This window comes from Pyrus communis, chromosome 15 (genome assembly GCF_041283825.1).
Source record: "Pyrus communis isolate YQ-2024b chromosome 15, ASM4128382v1, whole genome shotgun sequence".
NCBI classification, from domain to species: domain Eukaryota; kingdom Viridiplantae; phylum Streptophyta; class Magnoliopsida; order Rosales; family Rosaceae; genus Pyrus; species Pyrus communis.
In genome coordinates this window covers 40525206-40544318 of record NC_142579.1, presented here as the reverse complement: position 1 = coordinate 40544318, position 19113 = coordinate 40525206, and the positions used below count along the sequence as shown (strand labels likewise).

The 19113-nt window shown below is 36.1% G+C and overlaps 3 protein-coding genes across 16 annotated transcripts; all 3 read left to right on the top strand.

Annotated features, from left to right (window-relative positions):
• Positions 1–97: 97 nt before the first annotated feature.
• Positions 98–3796, top strand: LOC137741164 (transcription initiation factor TFIID subunit 10). 14 transcript variants are annotated; one of them, XM_088685798.1, is made up of 10 exons: positions 98–312; positions 396–460; positions 996–1058; positions 1212–1269; positions 1350–1400; positions 1752–2150; positions 2312–2390; positions 2498–2561; positions 2725–2932; positions 3043–3796. In XM_088685798.1, the coding sequence occupies exons 1-6, from the start codon at positions 109–111 to the stop codon at positions 1830–1832; spliced, it is 522 nt and encodes a 173-aa protein (XP_088541924.1). In that variant the 5' UTR covers positions 98–108; the 3' UTR covers positions 1833–2150; positions 2312–2390; positions 2498–2561; positions 2725–2932; positions 3043–3796. The 14 variants fall into 14 exon arrangements, with proteins under 14 accessions (XP_088541924.1, XP_088541923.1, XP_088541922.1 ...); XM_088685797.1 differs by having other exon boundaries at positions 1752–2390; positions 2689–2932; XM_088685796.1 differs by having other exon boundaries at positions 1752–2561.
• A 799-nt stretch (positions 3797–4595) lies between these two features.
• On the top strand, positions 4596–8161 carry LOC137729248 (glutamate receptor 2.8-like). The gene is made up of 5 exons (XM_068468121.2): positions 4596–4936; positions 5060–6411; positions 6507–6819; positions 6910–7316; positions 7522–8161. Exons 1-5 carry the CDS (start codon positions 4654–4656, stop codon positions 8035–8037), a joined length of 2871 nt encoding a protein of 956 aa, XP_068324222.2. The 5' UTR covers positions 4596–4653; the 3' UTR covers positions 8038–8161.
• A 4295-nt stretch (positions 8162–12456) lies between these two features.
• On the top strand, positions 12457–17957 carry LOC137707549 (glutamate receptor 2.8-like). Its single transcript, XM_088685223.1, has 5 exons — positions 12457–12782; positions 14844–16189; positions 16277–16589; positions 16717–17123; positions 17261–17957. The coding sequence occupies exons 1-5, from the start codon at positions 12485–12487 to the stop codon at positions 17831–17833; spliced, it is 2937 nt and encodes a 978-aa protein (XP_088541349.1). The 5' UTR covers positions 12457–12484; the 3' UTR covers positions 17834–17957.
• The last annotated feature ends 1156 nt before the right edge of the window (positions 17958–19113 follow it).

Below are 19113 nucleotides of genomic sequence, written 5' to 3'. Positions count from 1 at the left end.
TGGAACACATCCTACTGGAGTACTAGTAACCAAAACGGGCAATTGGATGCGGAAATAGATAAACCCGACCCGGTTAAATAGTTTACTTGTATAAAAATAGGCCAATCAATGAACATCCTAGAGAAGACAGTTAACAGTCTGCACAGGCAGTCACAAAAGATCATATATTGGTATTGGAAAGAGAGTGAGGGAAAGAAGATGAACCAGAACCCAAATCAGAACCAGAACCAGCAACCGAGCGACGGCGGAAAGCACGAGGATGACGCCGCCCTCACCGACTTCCTCGCCTCCCTGATGGACTACACCCCCACCGTAAAATCCTACTTCCCAATCTCATTTTTTCCTGCAAATTCCGATCAAATGGAAATCAAAATCCTGACATTTTGTGATTTCAGATGCCCGACGAGCTCGTGGAGCATTACTTGGCGAAAAGCGGCTTCCAATGCCCCGACGTTCGATTGTAGGTACTTCTTTCGATTTCGAATTTTGGGAAGTTTTGCAATTTTCTCAGTTGAGATTTCAGTTTTCGTTAGGGTTAGCTGATATTGATAATTTGAGTTTGTCAAGTGTATATTGTGTATCTGTTCGAAAATTTCAAATTTCAAGTCCATTAGATACTCATGCTATGTGAATTTAGCTGTAGGTAGAGTCTGTAACTGGTGTGGGATTCACTCATGGTTGTCCGTGATCGGTTCCTTCTTTTCGTTTGGGCTTCAGGAATTGTATCTATTTTACACATTCGTTTATTAGCCTTTGTTGCAATTAGCGGTTTCAAATTTGAGTTTCATGGTCGTCTATTTGATGATTGAAAGTTTGTGCTTGTTGACATAGATTGCATCACTGCAATCATTGATATAGAGCAGCTTTTGATTTAACTTTCTTTTGAGCTGAGAATGGCAATATGCTGCTAATTTTATTTATTTTTCTTGGATTTGTATTGAATGTAGTTCTTCTCATGTACTTGTATACTGAATTGGTTTTTGTTTTCTTTTCAGAATTAGGCTGGTAGCTGTCGCCACACAAAAGTTTGTTTCTGAGGTTGCAACTGATGCTCTTCAGTAAGTTGCTGAATTCTGTGGTTGTAATTGCACTCTTAGGTTTTTGGTCCAGAATTAATTTAGCTATATTCCTTGGTTGTTGCACTTGTAGTTAGCCAGCGTCTAAGGTATTACAATTGGGGAAGGTATTTACACGCTTATGCTTCTAAATAGGCAATGCAAAGCGAGGCAGGCTTCTATAGTCAAAGACAAAAGGGACAAACAACAAAAGGTACTCCAATCATTGTGCTCGTGGGATGTGTGTTTATGCTTATCTAGGTATGGGCGGTCTTAACTATAATCTTGAAACAGGATAAGCGTCTAATATTGACAATGGAAGACCTGTCAAGAGCATTGCGTGAGGTAAAAACTACGATCTTTCAAATTACTTGAGCTTGATAAACTACCTTTTCATGCACCTCAGTATGCCTCTGTCTATAAAAATTAACTGGAGAGCCTTTTGAACTTGCGAATGAGTTTTTGTTATATTCTATCCTATTACAGAAGCATGGGATTCATAGAATCTTTTATGTTGATACAGTCTTGTTGTCATTTTCAGATTTGCTAAATCTGGCTCGCTTGGCCCTAATTAGATTTTTAGGAGTCCATATCTTTAATTTATGCGTAATCCAAACTGATTATTTTTCACTTATTGTTTCTGTGTTAATTTTTCGTTGAACTAAACTGCTCCTCTTGTAATTCTTAATTGAGCAGTATGGCGTTAATGTGAAGCACCAAGAATATTTTGCGGACTGCCCTTCGAATGGGATGGATCCTGCAACACGGGAAGAGTAATTTGCAATTAGATTTGTGTTATACCATTTACAGTCTGGTTGTATTAATAAATCTGAGGGGATTAGGCGATGCTCGATCACTCATTTCTTTTGCTTCGCGACTCTTTTCTTTTGCTTCGTGTACTTGCAATTTTTGAGGCGGAAGTTTTTCTCGATATCAAGTAGTTAACTTGTACATGTATGGATTTATTAGTAAAATGATTGCATCTCGTTTAGTTCATTGTCATGTGCTTCACATCATCTCTTGTCAAGTTTTTTCTTGTGATGTAAAACTATTGACAATTGACAGAAGAATTGTGTTTACTTTGATTTGGTCAAGGTAGACGAAACTTACACCGGCTTTCCTTCCTTTCTTAACAAATTAAACATATTATCATGTGCAAAGAAATTGTTTGAAATGATTAATTAATCACGTATTTTATAGTAAAACTTTAGCCGGTCGGCCATCCTAACATTTTTCATATAAAATTTCTTCCCCAGGAATAAGATCATCCAAGTTTGCAACTGCAAAGACACAAATTCAAGATGAAGTTTAGGAAACCAACCAACCTCATAATTTGTACCTTCTTCTTCCTGGTTTCTTTGAGTATGAATATTTCCTTTGCCATGCGGGTGAAGTCGCAGAACACAACAATCCCAGTGAATGTTGGTGTGGTTTTTGTTCAGCTGATTAATCAGCTGATGCGGGTGAAGTCGCAGAACACAACAATCCCAGATGCAGCTGATGCAGGTCTCTCTCGCTCTCTCTGGTTTCCCTTTATATAGTTTTTCGTTGAATATGACCATTTTTAAAGGAAGAGAAGCATTGAAATTACTTGATCTCGACACCATACTCTTTTTCTCTGTTTGTCAAATAGCTGTGGACCTGATCAAGAATCTACAAGAAACTGCAGGGTCGAAGTCTTCGATGCAAGCCAACGTTGTAATTGATGATCTTGGAGTTGGAGAATCTTCGTCAATTCTGGAATTCGAGATAGTGAATGTAACGAATGGTGATGCAGCAATAGCAATTGGATTCTGGACGCCACGATGTGGACTTGCGAAAGGATTGAATTTAACTCCAAATCGAACAATGATTTCGTCGGTCAAGTTTTTCTTGGGGTAGATCATCTTTATTTTGAACCTTGTCGAATCTGTTTTATGAATGTAACGGAAAGAAAATTCAGATTTTCTGAAAAAATTGAAACTTTGGTATGTTAAATTTATTCTAGACAGGATTACGATGCTTTAGCCGCAGCCATGACAATTAGAGCAAACAGTTCTTTGTATGTGGATTTCACAATGCCATACACGGAATCAGGTGTGGCGATGGTGGTGCGAACGAAAGATTACACGAGCAAAAATGCATGGGTTTTCTTGAAGCCTCTTTCATGGGATCTCTGGCCGATTTGGCTTTGCTTTTTCATCTGGACTGGTTTCGCGGTTAGTGTTCTTGAACACCGCATTAATGAAGAGTTTCGTGGTCCTCCCTCCGATCAAGTTGGCGCAAGATTTTCAGGCCCCATACTCATTGCTGGGGTGGCTTCGTCATTAGCTCTCATCATATCTGCAGCCTCCTTCTTTTACAGGTACGGGTACGTCTTAATGACAAGAGTCGCCTTCGTGTGGAGACGAATTCGGGACATGTTTGGAACGAAGAATTCGGGTCTTGATGCCATCGAGTGTTTGCCAGCAGCACCTGCTAGCCAAGCCCCTCAAGCCATTCAAATCACGCAGATCTAGCCTCACCATTCCTTGGAAAACAAGGCATTTGAAATATAAGTTAGAATTTATAGTGGAAGAGGATGTATTGGTGAGAGTGGCATGTGTATCTAGTGAGAGAAATGTTAATTTTGATTTAGGAAACTCGTAAGTGTACTTTATTGTGGTAGATTTAGTTATGAAAACTTTGCTTTGTATGTGGGGTTGATTTTTTATTCTCCCGCCGTATTACTTGGTATGTCTACTCAACGAGATTTGACTTTATGTTCCTCTCTTTTTATTTTAATAAGATTATGGGGATGATCGGTGAACAATATCACCCATCCTCTAAAAAATATTTAAGTCAACTTTGCTCTAGTCCAATATGTTCAAGTTGTGTGCCTCTCTCTCCTCGTTGAACTTTCTTTTTGCTCACCATTAGCGCTATTTAATCACTTCATTTGTAAGTGTATGATTTTAAGTTTGACTCGCTTGGATTGCTAACAATATTTTGTCATTGTATTAATTCAAAGTAAAAAAAAATCTTTCTGTACGATATTCCTAAATTTCTCTAGGCACTGATATTGGAACTTGGAAGTACCGTTAATTATTATTGTATATGCATTTCTGTGAGATCTAAGTATACTTAAACAACCATTAAGTAGGTAATTAAAGCAAGCTTTCGCAATCAAGGAAATAACTTGGAAGCTTTCGTGATTAAAACAAGCAACCAACTCTGTATAGAATCTTAGATAATAATGAAGATAGCGTATGTTAGGTAAATAACAATTTGTGGTTGAAGTATATTATACACAACCAGTTTGACCCGGTATTTCTATACACTATACAGTATTTTATTCGTAAGTTACGTATATTATATTTACTTTGATTCGGTCCTAATTCGTTCTTTGTTTGTTTAACAAATTATAATTTTGATCTACTCTAACAGCACGTTATGAATGGATTAAATATAATAAGAAACTGTTTGATATAATCAACCATGTAATTTATTCCACGAGTTTGCTTCTGTTAGAATCTGAGATATTATTCTGAAGCTATAGGCACATGGTCAGCAATCCTGCCTGTATAAAAATCCTTCAAACTAATCACATTATCGAAGCTTGGTGATCGAAGATACGGACATGGAGTTGAAGAAATCAATCAACCTTGTTTGTTCTTTCTTCTTCCTTGTTTCTTTCAGCATTCAAATTTCCTTTGTCATTGGACAGAAGTCGCAGAATAGAACAATCCCAGTGAATGTTGGTGTAATTCTTGATGACCCTGATTCGGTGAGGGGAAAGATTCGGTTGAGCTGCATTGAAATGGCGCTCTCGGACTTTTATTCCTCTCACAGTTCCTCTAGAACTAGACTGGTCTTGAGCATTAGGGACTCTAGAAAAGACGTTGTCGATGCAGCTGCTGCAGGTCTCTCCCTTTTTCTCCTTTTCGGTTTCATTTTGAGTCCCAACCTATTCTTTTATTCAATGAGACTGCTTGAGTCTGCATTCTAATTGCGTCCTGTTTTCATTTTCTCTTTTGTTACCACAGCTTTAGACCTGATAAAGAATCTTCACGTGCAAGCAATCATTGGTCCTACATCATCAATGCAAGCAGACTTTGCAATTGATCTCGGAGACAAAGCCAAAGTTCCCATAATCTCATTTTTGGCAACAAATCCTTCCCTCACTTCCATTCAGGGTTCATACTTTTTCCGAGCAGCGCAAAATGATGCCTCTCAAGTGAAAGCCATAACTACTATCATCCAAGCCTTTGGATGGAGAGAAGTGGTGCCCATCTACGTAGACAATGAGTTTGGTGAGGGAATATTACCGTCCTTGGTTGATGCCTTAGACAAAGTTCAAGTTCGTGTGCCCTACCGAAGTGCCATACCTTCAATGGCCACTGATGACCAACTTGCCAAAGAACTTTACAAGTTAATGACAAAGCAAACCAGGGTCTTCATCGTGCACATGTCACCCTCTCTTGGCTCTCTTCTTTTCACCAAGGCACAAGAGATCGGTATGATGAATGAAGGCTATGTTTGGATCATGACCAATGGCCTAACAAATCATGTAAGTTCACTAAATTCTTCAATCATCAAGTCAATGCAAGGTGTGTTGGGTGTGAGAACTTATGTACCGAAAACAGAAGAGCTTATCGATTTTAGAGTTCGATGGAAGAGGCAATTCCAACAGAAAAATCCATCTGTGGTTGATGTCGAATTGGATGTTTTTTCAATTTGGGCTTATGATGCTGCTTTTGCATTAGCCATGGCAGTTGAAAATGTTGGGACTACAAACTTTGGCTTTGTAAAGACGAATGCTTCCATCAACTCATCCTCAACAGATCTTATAACTTTCGGGGTCTCTCGAAATGGTCCAAAACTTTTTGAATCCTTATCAAGTACTCACTTTAAAGGCCTTGCAGGAGATTTCAGTTTTGTCAATGGGGAATTACAGTCTTCAGTGTTTGAAATAGTCAATGTGAATGGTAATGGAGCAAGAGAAATTGGTTTTTGGACACCAGAAAGTGGACTCATGAAAAAAATCATAAACCCCACAACCACAAAGAGTGTTACATATTCAACTTCTAGATCCAACATGGGATCCATCATATGGCCTGGAGATTCTACCTCTTTTCCAAAAGGATGGGAGATCCCCACGAACGACAGAAAATTGAGAGTGGGAGTTCCGGTGAAGATTGGTTCTCCGGAGTTTGTTAAGGTGGTACGTGATCCTAGTACTAACACAACAGATGTTTCTGGTTACTGCATTGACGTCTTTAATGCTGTCATGGAAAAATTACCATATGCTGTTATTTATGACTTCATTCCCTTTGCAAAACCTGATGGTACAACTGCTGGCACTTACAATGATTTAGTCGACCAAGTTTATCTCGGGGTAAAATCATCTTAACCTCATTTAATATGTTTTTTATGATTAAAATGCAGCACAGTTCAACGTAATTCTGTTGGTATGTTTGATTTGTTTCACAGAACTACGACGCTTTGGCTGCAGCCACGACAATTAGAGCAAACAGGTCTTTGTATGTGGATTTCACATTGCCATATACGGAATCAGGTGTAGTAATGGTGGTGCGAACGAAAGATTACAAGAGCCAAAATGAATGGGTTTTCTTGAAGCCTTTGACATGGGATCTCTGGCTTACAAGTTCTTTTTTTTTCGTTTTCATTGGTTCGGTGATATGGGTTCTCGAACACCGCATTAACGAAGATTTTCGTGGCCCTCCCTCACATCAAGTCGGCACAAGCTTGTGGTTCTCCTTCTCAACCATGGTTTTTGCACATCGTAAGTAGAAGTGCCGTAAGCAGTAAGCATGTTGAAATACTACAAGCTGTTGTTTCTACATATTTTTTACCTCAATTAATTTACGTGCAGGGGAGATAGTGGTTAGTAACTTGGCTAGGTTTGTGGTGATAGTATGGCTATTTGTAGTGCTAATCCTTACTCAAAGTTACACGGCTAGCCTGACTTCAATGTTAACCATCCAAAAACTCCAGCCAACCTTTTCTGATCTGAACGAGCTTATAAACAAGAAGGAGAGTGTGGGATATACGAATGGCTCATTCGTCTACGAACTTTTGCTAGATAGAGGTTTTGATAAACAGAAGATTAAAGCCTATACATCTCCAGAAGAATGTGACGAACTTTTGACGAAAGGGGCTGCAAAAGGTGGCATTGCTGCCGCTATTGATGAAACCCCAAACTTGAGGCTTTTTCTCGCAAAATATTGCTCCAAATACACCATCGTTGGGCCAATATTTAAGACATCAGGCTTTGCCTTTGTAAGTCCTTAATTCCTTTCTTTCTCACACACATGGAAAGAAACACAATCGTGAGTCCTATATATTTTTCTTGAGTAATGCTCAATGATCCAAATTCACAAATTGACAACATAAGTTTATGTTGTCGCACAGTTTCTTAAGAGACAACATTCCTCATACGTCCATGTATGTATCTACCTCATACGTCTTTTGTGTATGTATCTAGGTTTTCCCCAACGGTTCGAATATTGTACCCGATGTTTCAAAGGCGATTCTGAACCTGACAGAGGGAGACGAGATGAAAGAAATCGAGATCAAATGGTTCGGGAAACAAGCCACTTGTATAGACTCTCAGTTCTCCAATCAATCCAACAGGCTTGGCCTTAATAGCTTTTGGGGCCTCTTACTCATCGCTGGGCTGGCTTCATCATTAGCTCTTGTCGTATCTGCAGTCTCCTTCCTGTATGTGCACAGGCAAACCCTAATGACAAGAGATACCTCTGTATGGAAAAGAATTCGGGTCATATTTAGAACCTTCGTCCAAAAAGATCTCACTTCCCATACTTTTCGAAACCAGAATGTGGGGAATGCGGAGTCCTCAGCAGCCTTCAGCACCGGCCAGCCGAGCCCGTTTAGCCTCTCAAATCACACGGGTCCAGTGTCACCTTTCTTCAGTGAATTAGGAACTCCTGTTGCTGTTGGTCAAGAATCTCCAGCATGTTTAATGCCACCTGCATGTTGATGAGCTTGATCTTCGTAACCCACATATATTACTACTATTCAAACATCTGTTTGACATTCAGTCGTTTTGGTGTCATTTGAATCTCTAGTTTCTAATGCAAGCTTTCTTAAATTATACATCACAAGATTTTGACTTAATACAGGTTTTTACATGCCCTTTCTCATAGACTGAATTATATGTTTCTAAATAGGAGAGGGAGTGTACAGAAGGAGAAAAAATGTCGTGCAAAAATTACCTTTTTAGACTGAATTATATGATATATAGGGTTAGGATTGGGAATATGCGCTTTTGACACACGTTTTTTGTGGGGTTCCCTCTATAATATATTTCAACAATCCAAATCATTTATCTTTTAGGTCTCCCCTAAAAGATCATGTCTACCAAAAATCACTCAAATCTGAAATCATATCACCGTTGAATTAAATTTAATGGTTCTTTGTAACACTGTATTCGTCCATTTTCTTCACTCAAATCTTAATAAATTTTGGATTTGGCTAACTTTTTGTAAGAATGATGTACTAACATATGGACGGATATCATTGAAATACATTACGAAATGAGCCTTACAAAATGGGTGCTAATATGTGTGTCCCCGGATCCTAACCCAAACATTCTTTACAACTAGAAATATTTGCTAAGTAACTATAGCACAAAATCTCATATCATAAAACATTGGTGACCTTGTTGTCGTCTATAAAAATTTCTCTTGAGCTTTAATAGCATACGACGGTCGCACAACACACCCGATGAACTCTTCCACTTTATCCATCCAGCTTATATTCTACTGTTGAGATCTCTATTCAATTCTCCGTTCCTTTGCAAGGTAGATCCAAGATAACCAAACCATTCACTCTTGGTACTTTCTAATCTTCAATCAGATCAATCCTCACCCCTATCTTATTTAGACCCCCTTTCCCATTGAATTTGTATTCCATATATACACTCTGTTTTTGACCTACTTCGATGAAGACCTTTTGACCTAAACGTATAATGTATAATATGTATAAGAACAACAAAAAATAAATTAAGGATGGTTGGGTACTGAACTATAGTTTATCATGTCGAGATGATGGTATCTTATTTTTATGCAGTAGGTAAATGTGAAATGAAAGTCCCTGCATGAGAAGATTCAAAACTCCAAAGACTCCAGGCAGAACAAAATTAGTTAATTAGGTATTTCTTCACTTAATGTAACTATTAAGGATTACTAAAAAATCTTACTATGAATTAACAATGTATACGAAACTAGTTATTGACTTTGTGTGCCACACACAGCTCTGTGAAAATTCCATGTAACAAGAGTCTTTGGGTCTTCTACGATTATAACTGACATATAGTATATAATACATACATTAATATATTGTCTATATTACATAGTTGATAAGTGACAACACTTTGTATATTGTCCCTCCTAATAAAGAACAGGCATCCCTTTCATATATAGCCACGCTACATTTATATGTATAGACTTTTGACCACCAATAGAGATGACGAGATTCACATGTTTGAGAGATTTTTTAGTGTGATTGTCACACAAACGGTACATCACGTGTCTCTATATAAATGGTGAGATATGTGTGTTAAAATATTAATAACTTAAAAATTAAAAATTTCCATCATTTACATAAAAACACGTGATGCACCATCCGTGTTTTTGTCACAACTAAAAATTTCTCCACATGTTTATCAGTTCTAGAACAAATTGAATGCACATTAGATGATTGGTTAAAATGATAAAAATACTAAGAGTATAGTCCATTGCAACAATGCTGCTATAGATTTGATTAATTAAATAAACTCACAGTCTGAAATTTCACAAGAATTATTGATAAATTACTAGAAAGACTATGAATACCTGAAAGCAATCAAATGATTTTAAACCTTTTTAAATGTAGAGTCAGATTCTGAAACTTTGATTCTGCATTGAAATACTACGTACACACATTTTTCTCAACTTCTAAATTCGCAATAAAAGAAAAGGAAAAAAAAAAATCTCTTAAACCAATTTTTGAAAGTGTTCAAATCCATCTCTAAATGTTTGAATGGGGTGCTTTTTGCTAATTTATTTATACCAGTTGATTACACTCCAAAAATGTAGCCAACTTGTTTAATTTAAAGTTTTAAAAAGCTTTAAAAGTACGTGGGAGTTTTGTAAATTATCTTATTGCTAATCTCAGATTTAATGAAATTAAATTGGAGGTAGCCATATTTTGGTTGTGCCACAATGGAGCTAGACTTTATTGTTTAAAGTATTGAGGAAGTTTTTTTTTAATGTTTTTTATGAATAGTAACTTAAACAGCTTCCTGACATATATTTCTTGCGGGAGAGACGTGGTTCTCCAATACAACTAATTGTGATTGTGAAAAATTGCTCGAACAAATAATAAGGCCTATGATTTGCATGGAAAAAAAAGTTTTGAGACTAACATTTGATGCATTGAGGGGATGGAGAATTAAGCTTACGTGTTGAATAGTTAGTGATGACAACCCAGATGACAACCCAATCTATTTTGAGCAGTGTTACACTTATCGTTTATTTTTACTTTCGTTTGTACGAAGTCTTTCCAATTTACCACGAATTGGGATAGCAGTAGATTGAAAAGACTTTTTTTCTCTCTAAAAGAAGTGAGGCTCACCAACACATATGAATCATATCTCTATTAAAGACATGATACAAATAAATAGTAAGAATATTATTTTTGATCTATTTTATTGAAGATCCCATGATGTATAGGTTCAAGGGAAAAACAAGTCATTGATTAATTCATGCTAGTACTATTCGATTAATGCTCTATGGTGATCGTAGAGAATAGTACATGACTGCAATTAAGTTGCAACAAGTTGTGACGATGAGTTTATGTTACTAATTAATCCATAGCCTATGTTAGTGTGGAATTGAGACCGCTTCCCACATAAGTTCTAGGCTTAACTTCCTATGAAGCTACATGAACTAATAAAAAATAAAAAATTCTGACTTAAATTGTGGGTTGCATATACTTGACTTTGCACTGCATTTGTTTAGTATTTGCCCCCACAATGTTGGGAAAGTTCTTGAGTTTGAATCTTCCTCCCAACGTTCCAAACAAAAATTCTCATTTAATCATACAAAGTTTTTTATTTCGTGGACTTCAGTCTTCTTAGCTAGAAGCCTAAATTATTAATTTGATAATTAATACCAGGAATTCATATGTGAAGTTCAAATACAAACTTGTCAGGCATATGCTTGTTTTTTGGGCCAAGAATAAATAATTTTTTTGGAGAACTTTGGTGTATGAGAGAATTTTATTGATATAGCAAAAAAAAAAAAAAATTACACCTAGTCGGAGGAACATAAACCTTACCTCTCATAAAATAAAAAAATCAAAATACAGGAAAAGAGTGGGGGGGGGGGGGTGGGTTATAAAACTTACCATTCTTGAAAAGAAAAATACAAGAAAAGAAAGGAGGATATAAACCTTATCCCTTTTGAAAATGAAAATACAAGTAATAGAGGGAGATATAGTGCCAATCCCATCTAAAATAAAGCTTAAAAGATTACCTGCAATATGCAAAACAAAAAGAAAAACCCAAAAGGATTGGGTCAAGAATATATGTTACGTCCTTGAACTTTGAATCAAGTGGTGGATTAATTAGACTTAAGAAAGACTTAAGTTTATACCTTTTTGGCTTCATTTGCAATGCACCTTCGATACTCTCGACCATACACATGATGACAAGATATTGGTGGGTGTATTAATTTTAGATGTCCCTTCAATAAACATAGGATAATGTTAGAGAGACTAAATTTGTAGAGAAAATTTATAAACTATAAACATATAATTCAATTAGTTGATTAATCTTTCAAAATCCATATACATAACCATTATTTAATTGTTTGACAAAAAAACCATTATTTAATTAATCTTTCAAATTGAAGATCGTAATTATCCAAATGTATAAAAAAAATTTGATGGTTCATAATAAATTTATGATCAATCGTCGATTTTTTATATACATTTGGACGACTAAACAATCTTTGATTGAATAATTTTTTTTTTCTTAGAGATAATCTTCAAATAAAAATTAAAAAAATAAACAATTATGATTATAAAGTTTATAATGATAAATATACGTTATTCGTAAAAGATAAAATATTTGCATTTCTAATGTAAGGAACATCGAAAAGTAATAAGTAAAAATGTGATTAGTCTTTTTTAATTCTTTTAAATGATTCTGAATGGTTACATTGAGCAGCTTAATAAATTGATCTGTACGTACATGGAATGGGTCCTAGCGGGGGAGACTGCCTTTTTTTTTTTTTTTTTTTTTTTGAAAACAGCGGGAGACTGACTTAGTCTTTTTGAGTTTTTAATTTTTTACTTTTCCAGGGAAACCTACTGCCTATAAGAATACCGTGATCTCCACTCCTATTATGTGCCTTGCAAATAAGGAAAGAATTCAAATTAACATGACCATGATCAAGAAGAACCCTAGCAGTATCCTCGTTCTTTTTATCTCTTTCTTTCTCTTCCCCCTGTCATGGAGTTTCAATATGGCGGCCATGGCAGCTGCGGAAAACACAACGATCCCAGTGAATGTGGGTGTTGTTGTTGACCTCAATCAAACCAGTCAGAGAGGGGAGATGTATTTAAGTTGCATCCGAATGGCCCTCGAGGACTTCTATGCATCTCATGCTCACTTCAAAACTAGGCTCGTTTTGAACACTAGGAACTCCAAACAAACTGTTGTTGGTGCAGCTTCTGCAGGTTCTCTCTAAATCTCTCTCTCTCTCTCTCTCTCTCTCTCTCTCTCTCTCTAAACCATGCATTATAAACATCATCTGCTATACTGAATGAAGCCTTTAGATGCATCGATCCCCTGTTATATATGATTTGTTTAATTAATTAATTGTTCTTATATATGCATGTTAATTAATATTTTACCCCAAAAAATTCATGAAATATTTCTTAGGATAGTACAATTCACACACCCATTTTTATCTTCACACATATTTGTTAATTTTTGGCTATTGATATTTTTCTATTCATTCGATTTGATGGTCCAAAAATGAAAAGAGTGTGTGAGAAGTAAAAATAGATGTGTAAATAGCACTACTTATACTTAAGGTGTTTCTCATCAAGTCATCTATAACTCTATGTGCAAGTGGGCTTAACTTGTACAAATTGCAAACCCTGCAATTGTCGATCTCACATTTTTCATATCGATAGTATTATCCATACACCTATTTTTACTTCTCATACACTTTTCTTAATTTTTTACCATCGGATTGATAAAATGAAAAAAAATTCATGGTAAAAAAATGAACAAGAATATGTGAAGGGTAAAAATGAGTTGTAATTATCACTGTCTTTTTATATAATACAAAGATTGTGACATTGCAACCAAAAAGAAAGGAACTAAGAACTATTTTTTTTATTCTATTTGAAGAGCAACATAGAAATTCCATTAAATCAAAATAGGGTGATTACAAGTCAAAACATAGAGAGAGGACAACAGGCCAGCCCCACACACAGACAATCAACCATTACATTCTACCACATAGAGGTCAGACATCAGGTCTGGCGGTTCCTTGAACCAAGACCAAAAACCATCACAATCCTTTTTTGAGGGTCGAAGTTGCCTCCAATTCCTTTTCTGAAAGACCTATAGTTGGTTTTGCTTTATTAAATTGTTAATATTTTAAGTTTTTGAATCGAAACAAAAATAATCTCGTCTTTATAGAACTTGTTTGGATGTACTTTTGAAATGACTGAAATAGTTTTTGATGAAAATGTTTTTAGAACCAATTTTTAGTAAAAATGAAGTAAATTTTGGAAAAGCACTCAAAGTGTTTTTGGAACAAAAAAATATTTTTTCTAAAAGCGTTTTCAGTAATTTTAAAAACACATCCAAACGAGCCAATATGCATTAAGCCTTATAGGTCCTCAAAATAAGGACCTTAGGAGAGCAGGACTGAAAATAATTCTCTTAATAAGTTTAAGAAATCCTCCCTTTTTTATTTTGTTTTCCCCACCCCATGAAAGTTAAGATTTATGTCGCCCTGATTTGAAATAACTTCTTTTTTCTCTCTTAAAAGGGGCATTTAGATCTTGGCTCAAAAAGTCAACATACTATATATTAGGTTAAGCTCAGTATTACTCTTTCTTCCATCTTTTTTATTGTATTTTTTAATTTTGAATATTTAAAAAATTGGTTTATTTTTAATCTACTTAATATCTTCTAACAAAAAACTAATATACTAACATAAATCCACTTACAGAATATACGACCTAACTCAAGGATCAAATACACGAATGGATAATATACCTATCGTGAGTTATGAAACCCAACTAAAAGGTACATAAAGTATAATATACCTACAAGCAAGACACATTAATATGTGATACATGTTGACTATAAAAAATAATGTCATATATGTAGATAAATAAAATTAACTTGTGATATAGGTTGATTTTAAAAATGAAAAATAAAATATATGAACGTGGTTTAGAGGAGGAAGAGGAAGAACAAACAACAAAAAGAAAAAGAAATAAGAAGAAATAATTAAAGATTTAATTAAGAAGAGATTTAATTCCTATAGTAAATTTTATCATTAAAGAGATAATTATTGATGACTAAATAATCCTAAACTCAAAAGATCAAACCCATTTTAATAAAATAAACTATTCTTAATATTGGTTCAAAAATTGGATTCATATCAAGTTTTCACCTCTTTTTAAATTCCGTGGTACAGCCAAGCTTTCTAAAAAAGTTTCATATAATCAAATGAATCAATCCTAACTTCCACTTTTTTTATTGGGACACAGCTCTAGATCTGATAAACAATTTAGAAGTGCAAGCAATCCTTGGCCCAGTGACATCAATGCAGGCAAGCTTCGTTGCTAATCTTGGAGACCGAGCTAATGTGCCCATTGTATCATTTTCTGCAACAAGCCCTTCTCTTACTTCACTCCAAAGCTCTTACTTCTTCCGAATTGCACAAACCGACTCTCACCAAGTGCAAGCCATAAGTGCCATTGTTAAAAATTTCGCCTGGAGACAAGTTGTGCCAATTTACGTAGACAATACGTACGGAGAAGGAATCATTCCCCTTTTAACTGATGCATTACATGAGGTTGATGCTCATGTCCCTCATCGGTGTGTCATTCCCCCATCAGCCACTGATGAACAAATTGGCAGCGAGCTTTACAAGTTGATGACAATGCAAACTAGAGTCTTCATCGTGCACATGTTGCCCAAACATTGCTCTAAGCTATTTGCCAAGGCAAAAGAAATTGGAATGATGAGTAAAGACTACGTTTGGATTGTGACCAACGGAGTAGCAAATCATTTATGGTCTATGCATCCAGTCATCCTAAATTCAATGCAAGGAATCTTAGGAGTTGAAACTTATGTTCAGAGAACAAAGGAGCTCCAAGAGTTCAAAATGCGGCGGAAAAAGCAATTCCAACAAGACAATCCAGCCATCATGGAAGTTGATGTAGATGTGTTTGGACTTTGGGCTTATGATGCCACTTTTGCTCTAGCTTTGGCAGTTGAAGAAGTTGGAATTAATGCAAGCTTGGGATTCCAAAAGAGGAATTCATCCTTCAATTCGACAGATCTTAATACTTTCAAGGTCTCTCAATATGGATCACAACTTGCCCAAGCCTTATCTAGTACTTCATTCAAAGGCATAGCTGGTGACTTCAGTCTTAAAGATGGGCAACTTCAATCATCAACCTTTAAGATAGTTAATTTAAATCGTTATAAGGTAAGAACAATAGCATTTTGGACACCGGAAAGTGGAATGGTGAAAACATTGAATTCAACAAACACTAGTACACCTTCAATTTCGAGGATGTTTAATTTTGGAGATAAGATTATATGGCCAGGAGATTCTCTCTCTGTTCCAAGGGGATGGGAGATCCCAATAAAAGGCACGAAGTTGAGGATTGGAGTACCTGTGAAGTTTGCTTTTACTGAGTTTGTTACGGTAACCAAGGATTCTAGCACTAATAAAACAGATGTCACTGGGCTTAGTATCGATGTCTTTAGGGCTGCAGTGGAACTGTTACCTTACCCCCTTCCTTTCGAGCTCATTCCCTTTGCAAAGCTGGATGACACCAGAGCTGGCACTTACAACGATTTGGTCCATCAAGTATATCTTCAGGTAAATTTGATATAAAAATAACCAATTAGTCAATTAGTCAGGCACTGTGCCCATACATTTCTCTGATTTAATATGTTTGCTTGACAGAAATTTGATGCTGTGGTGGGAGATATAACAATTAGAGCAAATAGATCTTTATATGTGGACTTTACAATGCCATATACAGAATCCGGTGTAGTCATGGTTGTGCCAATCACCGACACCAGGAGCAAAAGTGCATGGGTTTTTTTAAAGCCTCTGACATGGGACCTATGGCTTACAACTTTTTGTTTCTTCGTCTTCATTGGCTTTGTAATTTGGGTGCTTGAACATCGAATTAACGAAGATTTTCGGGGTCCTCCCTCACACCAAGTTGGCACAAGCTTTTTCTTCTCTTTCTCAACCATGGTCTTTTCAAATAGTAAGTATATTCATATCATCTCTCCCAAATTTCGAGTAAAGATTTCATAATATTTGGACTGCGCTTGATTTTTCTTCCTTCAAGATGTGCCTATATTGACACTTAAATTTGTTATTCACTATTATAGGGGAGAGAGTGGTTAGCAACTTGGGTAGATTCTTGATGGTTGTATGGGTATTTGTTGTGCTAGTTTTGACACAAAGCTACACAGCTAATCTAGCATCACTACTAACGGCTGAGCAGGTGCGGCCAACCGTCACGGATATAAAGGATCTTCTAAGGAATGGGGACAATGTCGGCTACATGAAGAATTCTTTCGTCTATGAACTTTTGAAACAAGTCGGTTTTGATGAGTCCAAGCTTAAGGCTATGAAATCCACGGAAGATTGTGCTGAGGCTCTTTCCAAAGGGAGCAAAAGTGGTGGCATTACTGCTTTTGTTAATGAAACCCCCAACATGAAGCTTTTTCTTGCAAAATATTGTTCCAAATATACCATGATTGGTCCTATCTTCAAAACGGATGGTTTTGCCTTTGTAAGATGATTTTTTGCCTAAATATATAACATATACCTATGTATATATTAGGATAGTGATTTTGCATTTTCTCATGCTCTACTCCGTTACAACATATGCCAGCAAAAGATGATGACTTTTTCGAGGTGTCTTTGCAGGTGTTTCCAAAGCATTCTCCTCTTGTGCCTGATATTTCACGGGCGATCCTAAACGTGACAGAAGGAGAAAAGATGAAGAAAATTGAAAGCAAATGGTTCGCCCAAGAAATCGATTGTGAAGATAACTCCAGCACTCCAAGCTTTTCAAGCGGCAGTCTTGGCCTTGAAAGCTTTTGGGGCCTATTCCTCATTGTCGGGTTGACGTCAATTCTTGCGCTAGTCATCTTTGTAGCTTCATTCCTTTACAATCATAGGCATATATTGGAGCACCCTAATTCAAGAGCTTCAAGATGGAGAAGGATTCGAGCCATGATTAGAATTTTCAACGAAAAAGACCTCAACTCCCACAAAAGCAGTCAACAACGAGATGGAATTGCTCGTGGTGGAGATGAAGTTAAGGCATCACCTGATAGCAACTGGCTGGAAGGTTCATTCAGCAATTTGAACCACACAGATGAGGATTTGGGATTGTATGAAGGGCAACAAACTCCATCGACTACTGGTTATTCGTCTCCGGAGATAGTTCCAACAATTCAGCTTGCTATCCTCAATGAAGAAAACAAAAAAGATTAAGTGGTGAAGAAAAAGAAATAGAAAACATTGTGACCTAGAATAACCTGTTTATATAAGTTGTACCATTACTTCAATTCTAATATGAACCATACTATCATGTAGAATCAGAATTTCTGAATCTCTCCATCCACCTTCACATTCCTTTAATTCTTTATTATTAAAACAATTCAAGTATTTAGATATATATGGGCGTAGGCACATTGAGTACAATAGATGTATGCTCTCCTATGCACTCGAGTTCAAGTCTTATTTTATATATAGGTCCTGTCAAGTAAATTTACATCCGGAATTTAAATTCTAGTTGGCTGCTTTCAATGTAGCGCGTAGTCAAGATTCAAGAGTAGTATGCTTCAACTTTGAATTTAAGTCCAATTTGTCAAATGCCAACTTGTCAATGTTTTTCGTTGCAACTTGAATACATTATCTGAGCATAGCATTGAAAGTGTAGATTCTTCTTTTACTTGTATTAATCTATACATTATTCATAATTAATACCCAGTTGAGAGCTTTCGGTGTACATTTCCTAATTGTTCTCTCCAATCTATCTTTTTTTATATAAACGAAGATTCGTTTTTACTCGATTCCATCAATTTCTGACCAAGCTTGAATAATATCAAACATGGCCAAAAATGCTAGCTGCACCGCCGTTGTTATCAATTGTGGGTTTATCAAATCCTTCATGGCTTAGACTGCATGAAGAATTAGAAACTAAAAGATGAATATATGCTGTAAATCATCATATAAATATAACTGCATTTAAAAAAAGAAGGGAATGAAAAAATGGAATTCTATTTCATCAGTATGTAACTGCATGAAATGTTACTTTGAATGCAGACTCAATCAATTTCCCCAAAGTCATTGTTAACTGAAAATCAATACCAAACCCATAAATACAACCATTGAATTTGGCAAAACCCAAAAACAAAATACAAAAATTTACTCATATGATCACAGAAAGACATGAAATTTGAGCACCCATTTGGCCAAGTTAAAGGATAAAGGCACTCACATCATCACAGTATTCTTTGAGAAGATCTTCTAATACTGGTTCTTCCTTTTTCTTGCTCTTCCTCAGAACTGCCATAAAAAAACCCAGAGAAGCACACAAATTCAGAAAAGAAAAGGTCCAAAACTGCCATAAAAAATCCAGAAAGCATACAAATTTATTAGAAAGATAAGTTCAAATTACAAAAACCAACTGATGTGGGTGAGTAGTGAGAGGTTGTGGTAGGCACCTGAAACATGTTTTGGTTTCAATTGAGAGGGCCAGAGCCTTGCAT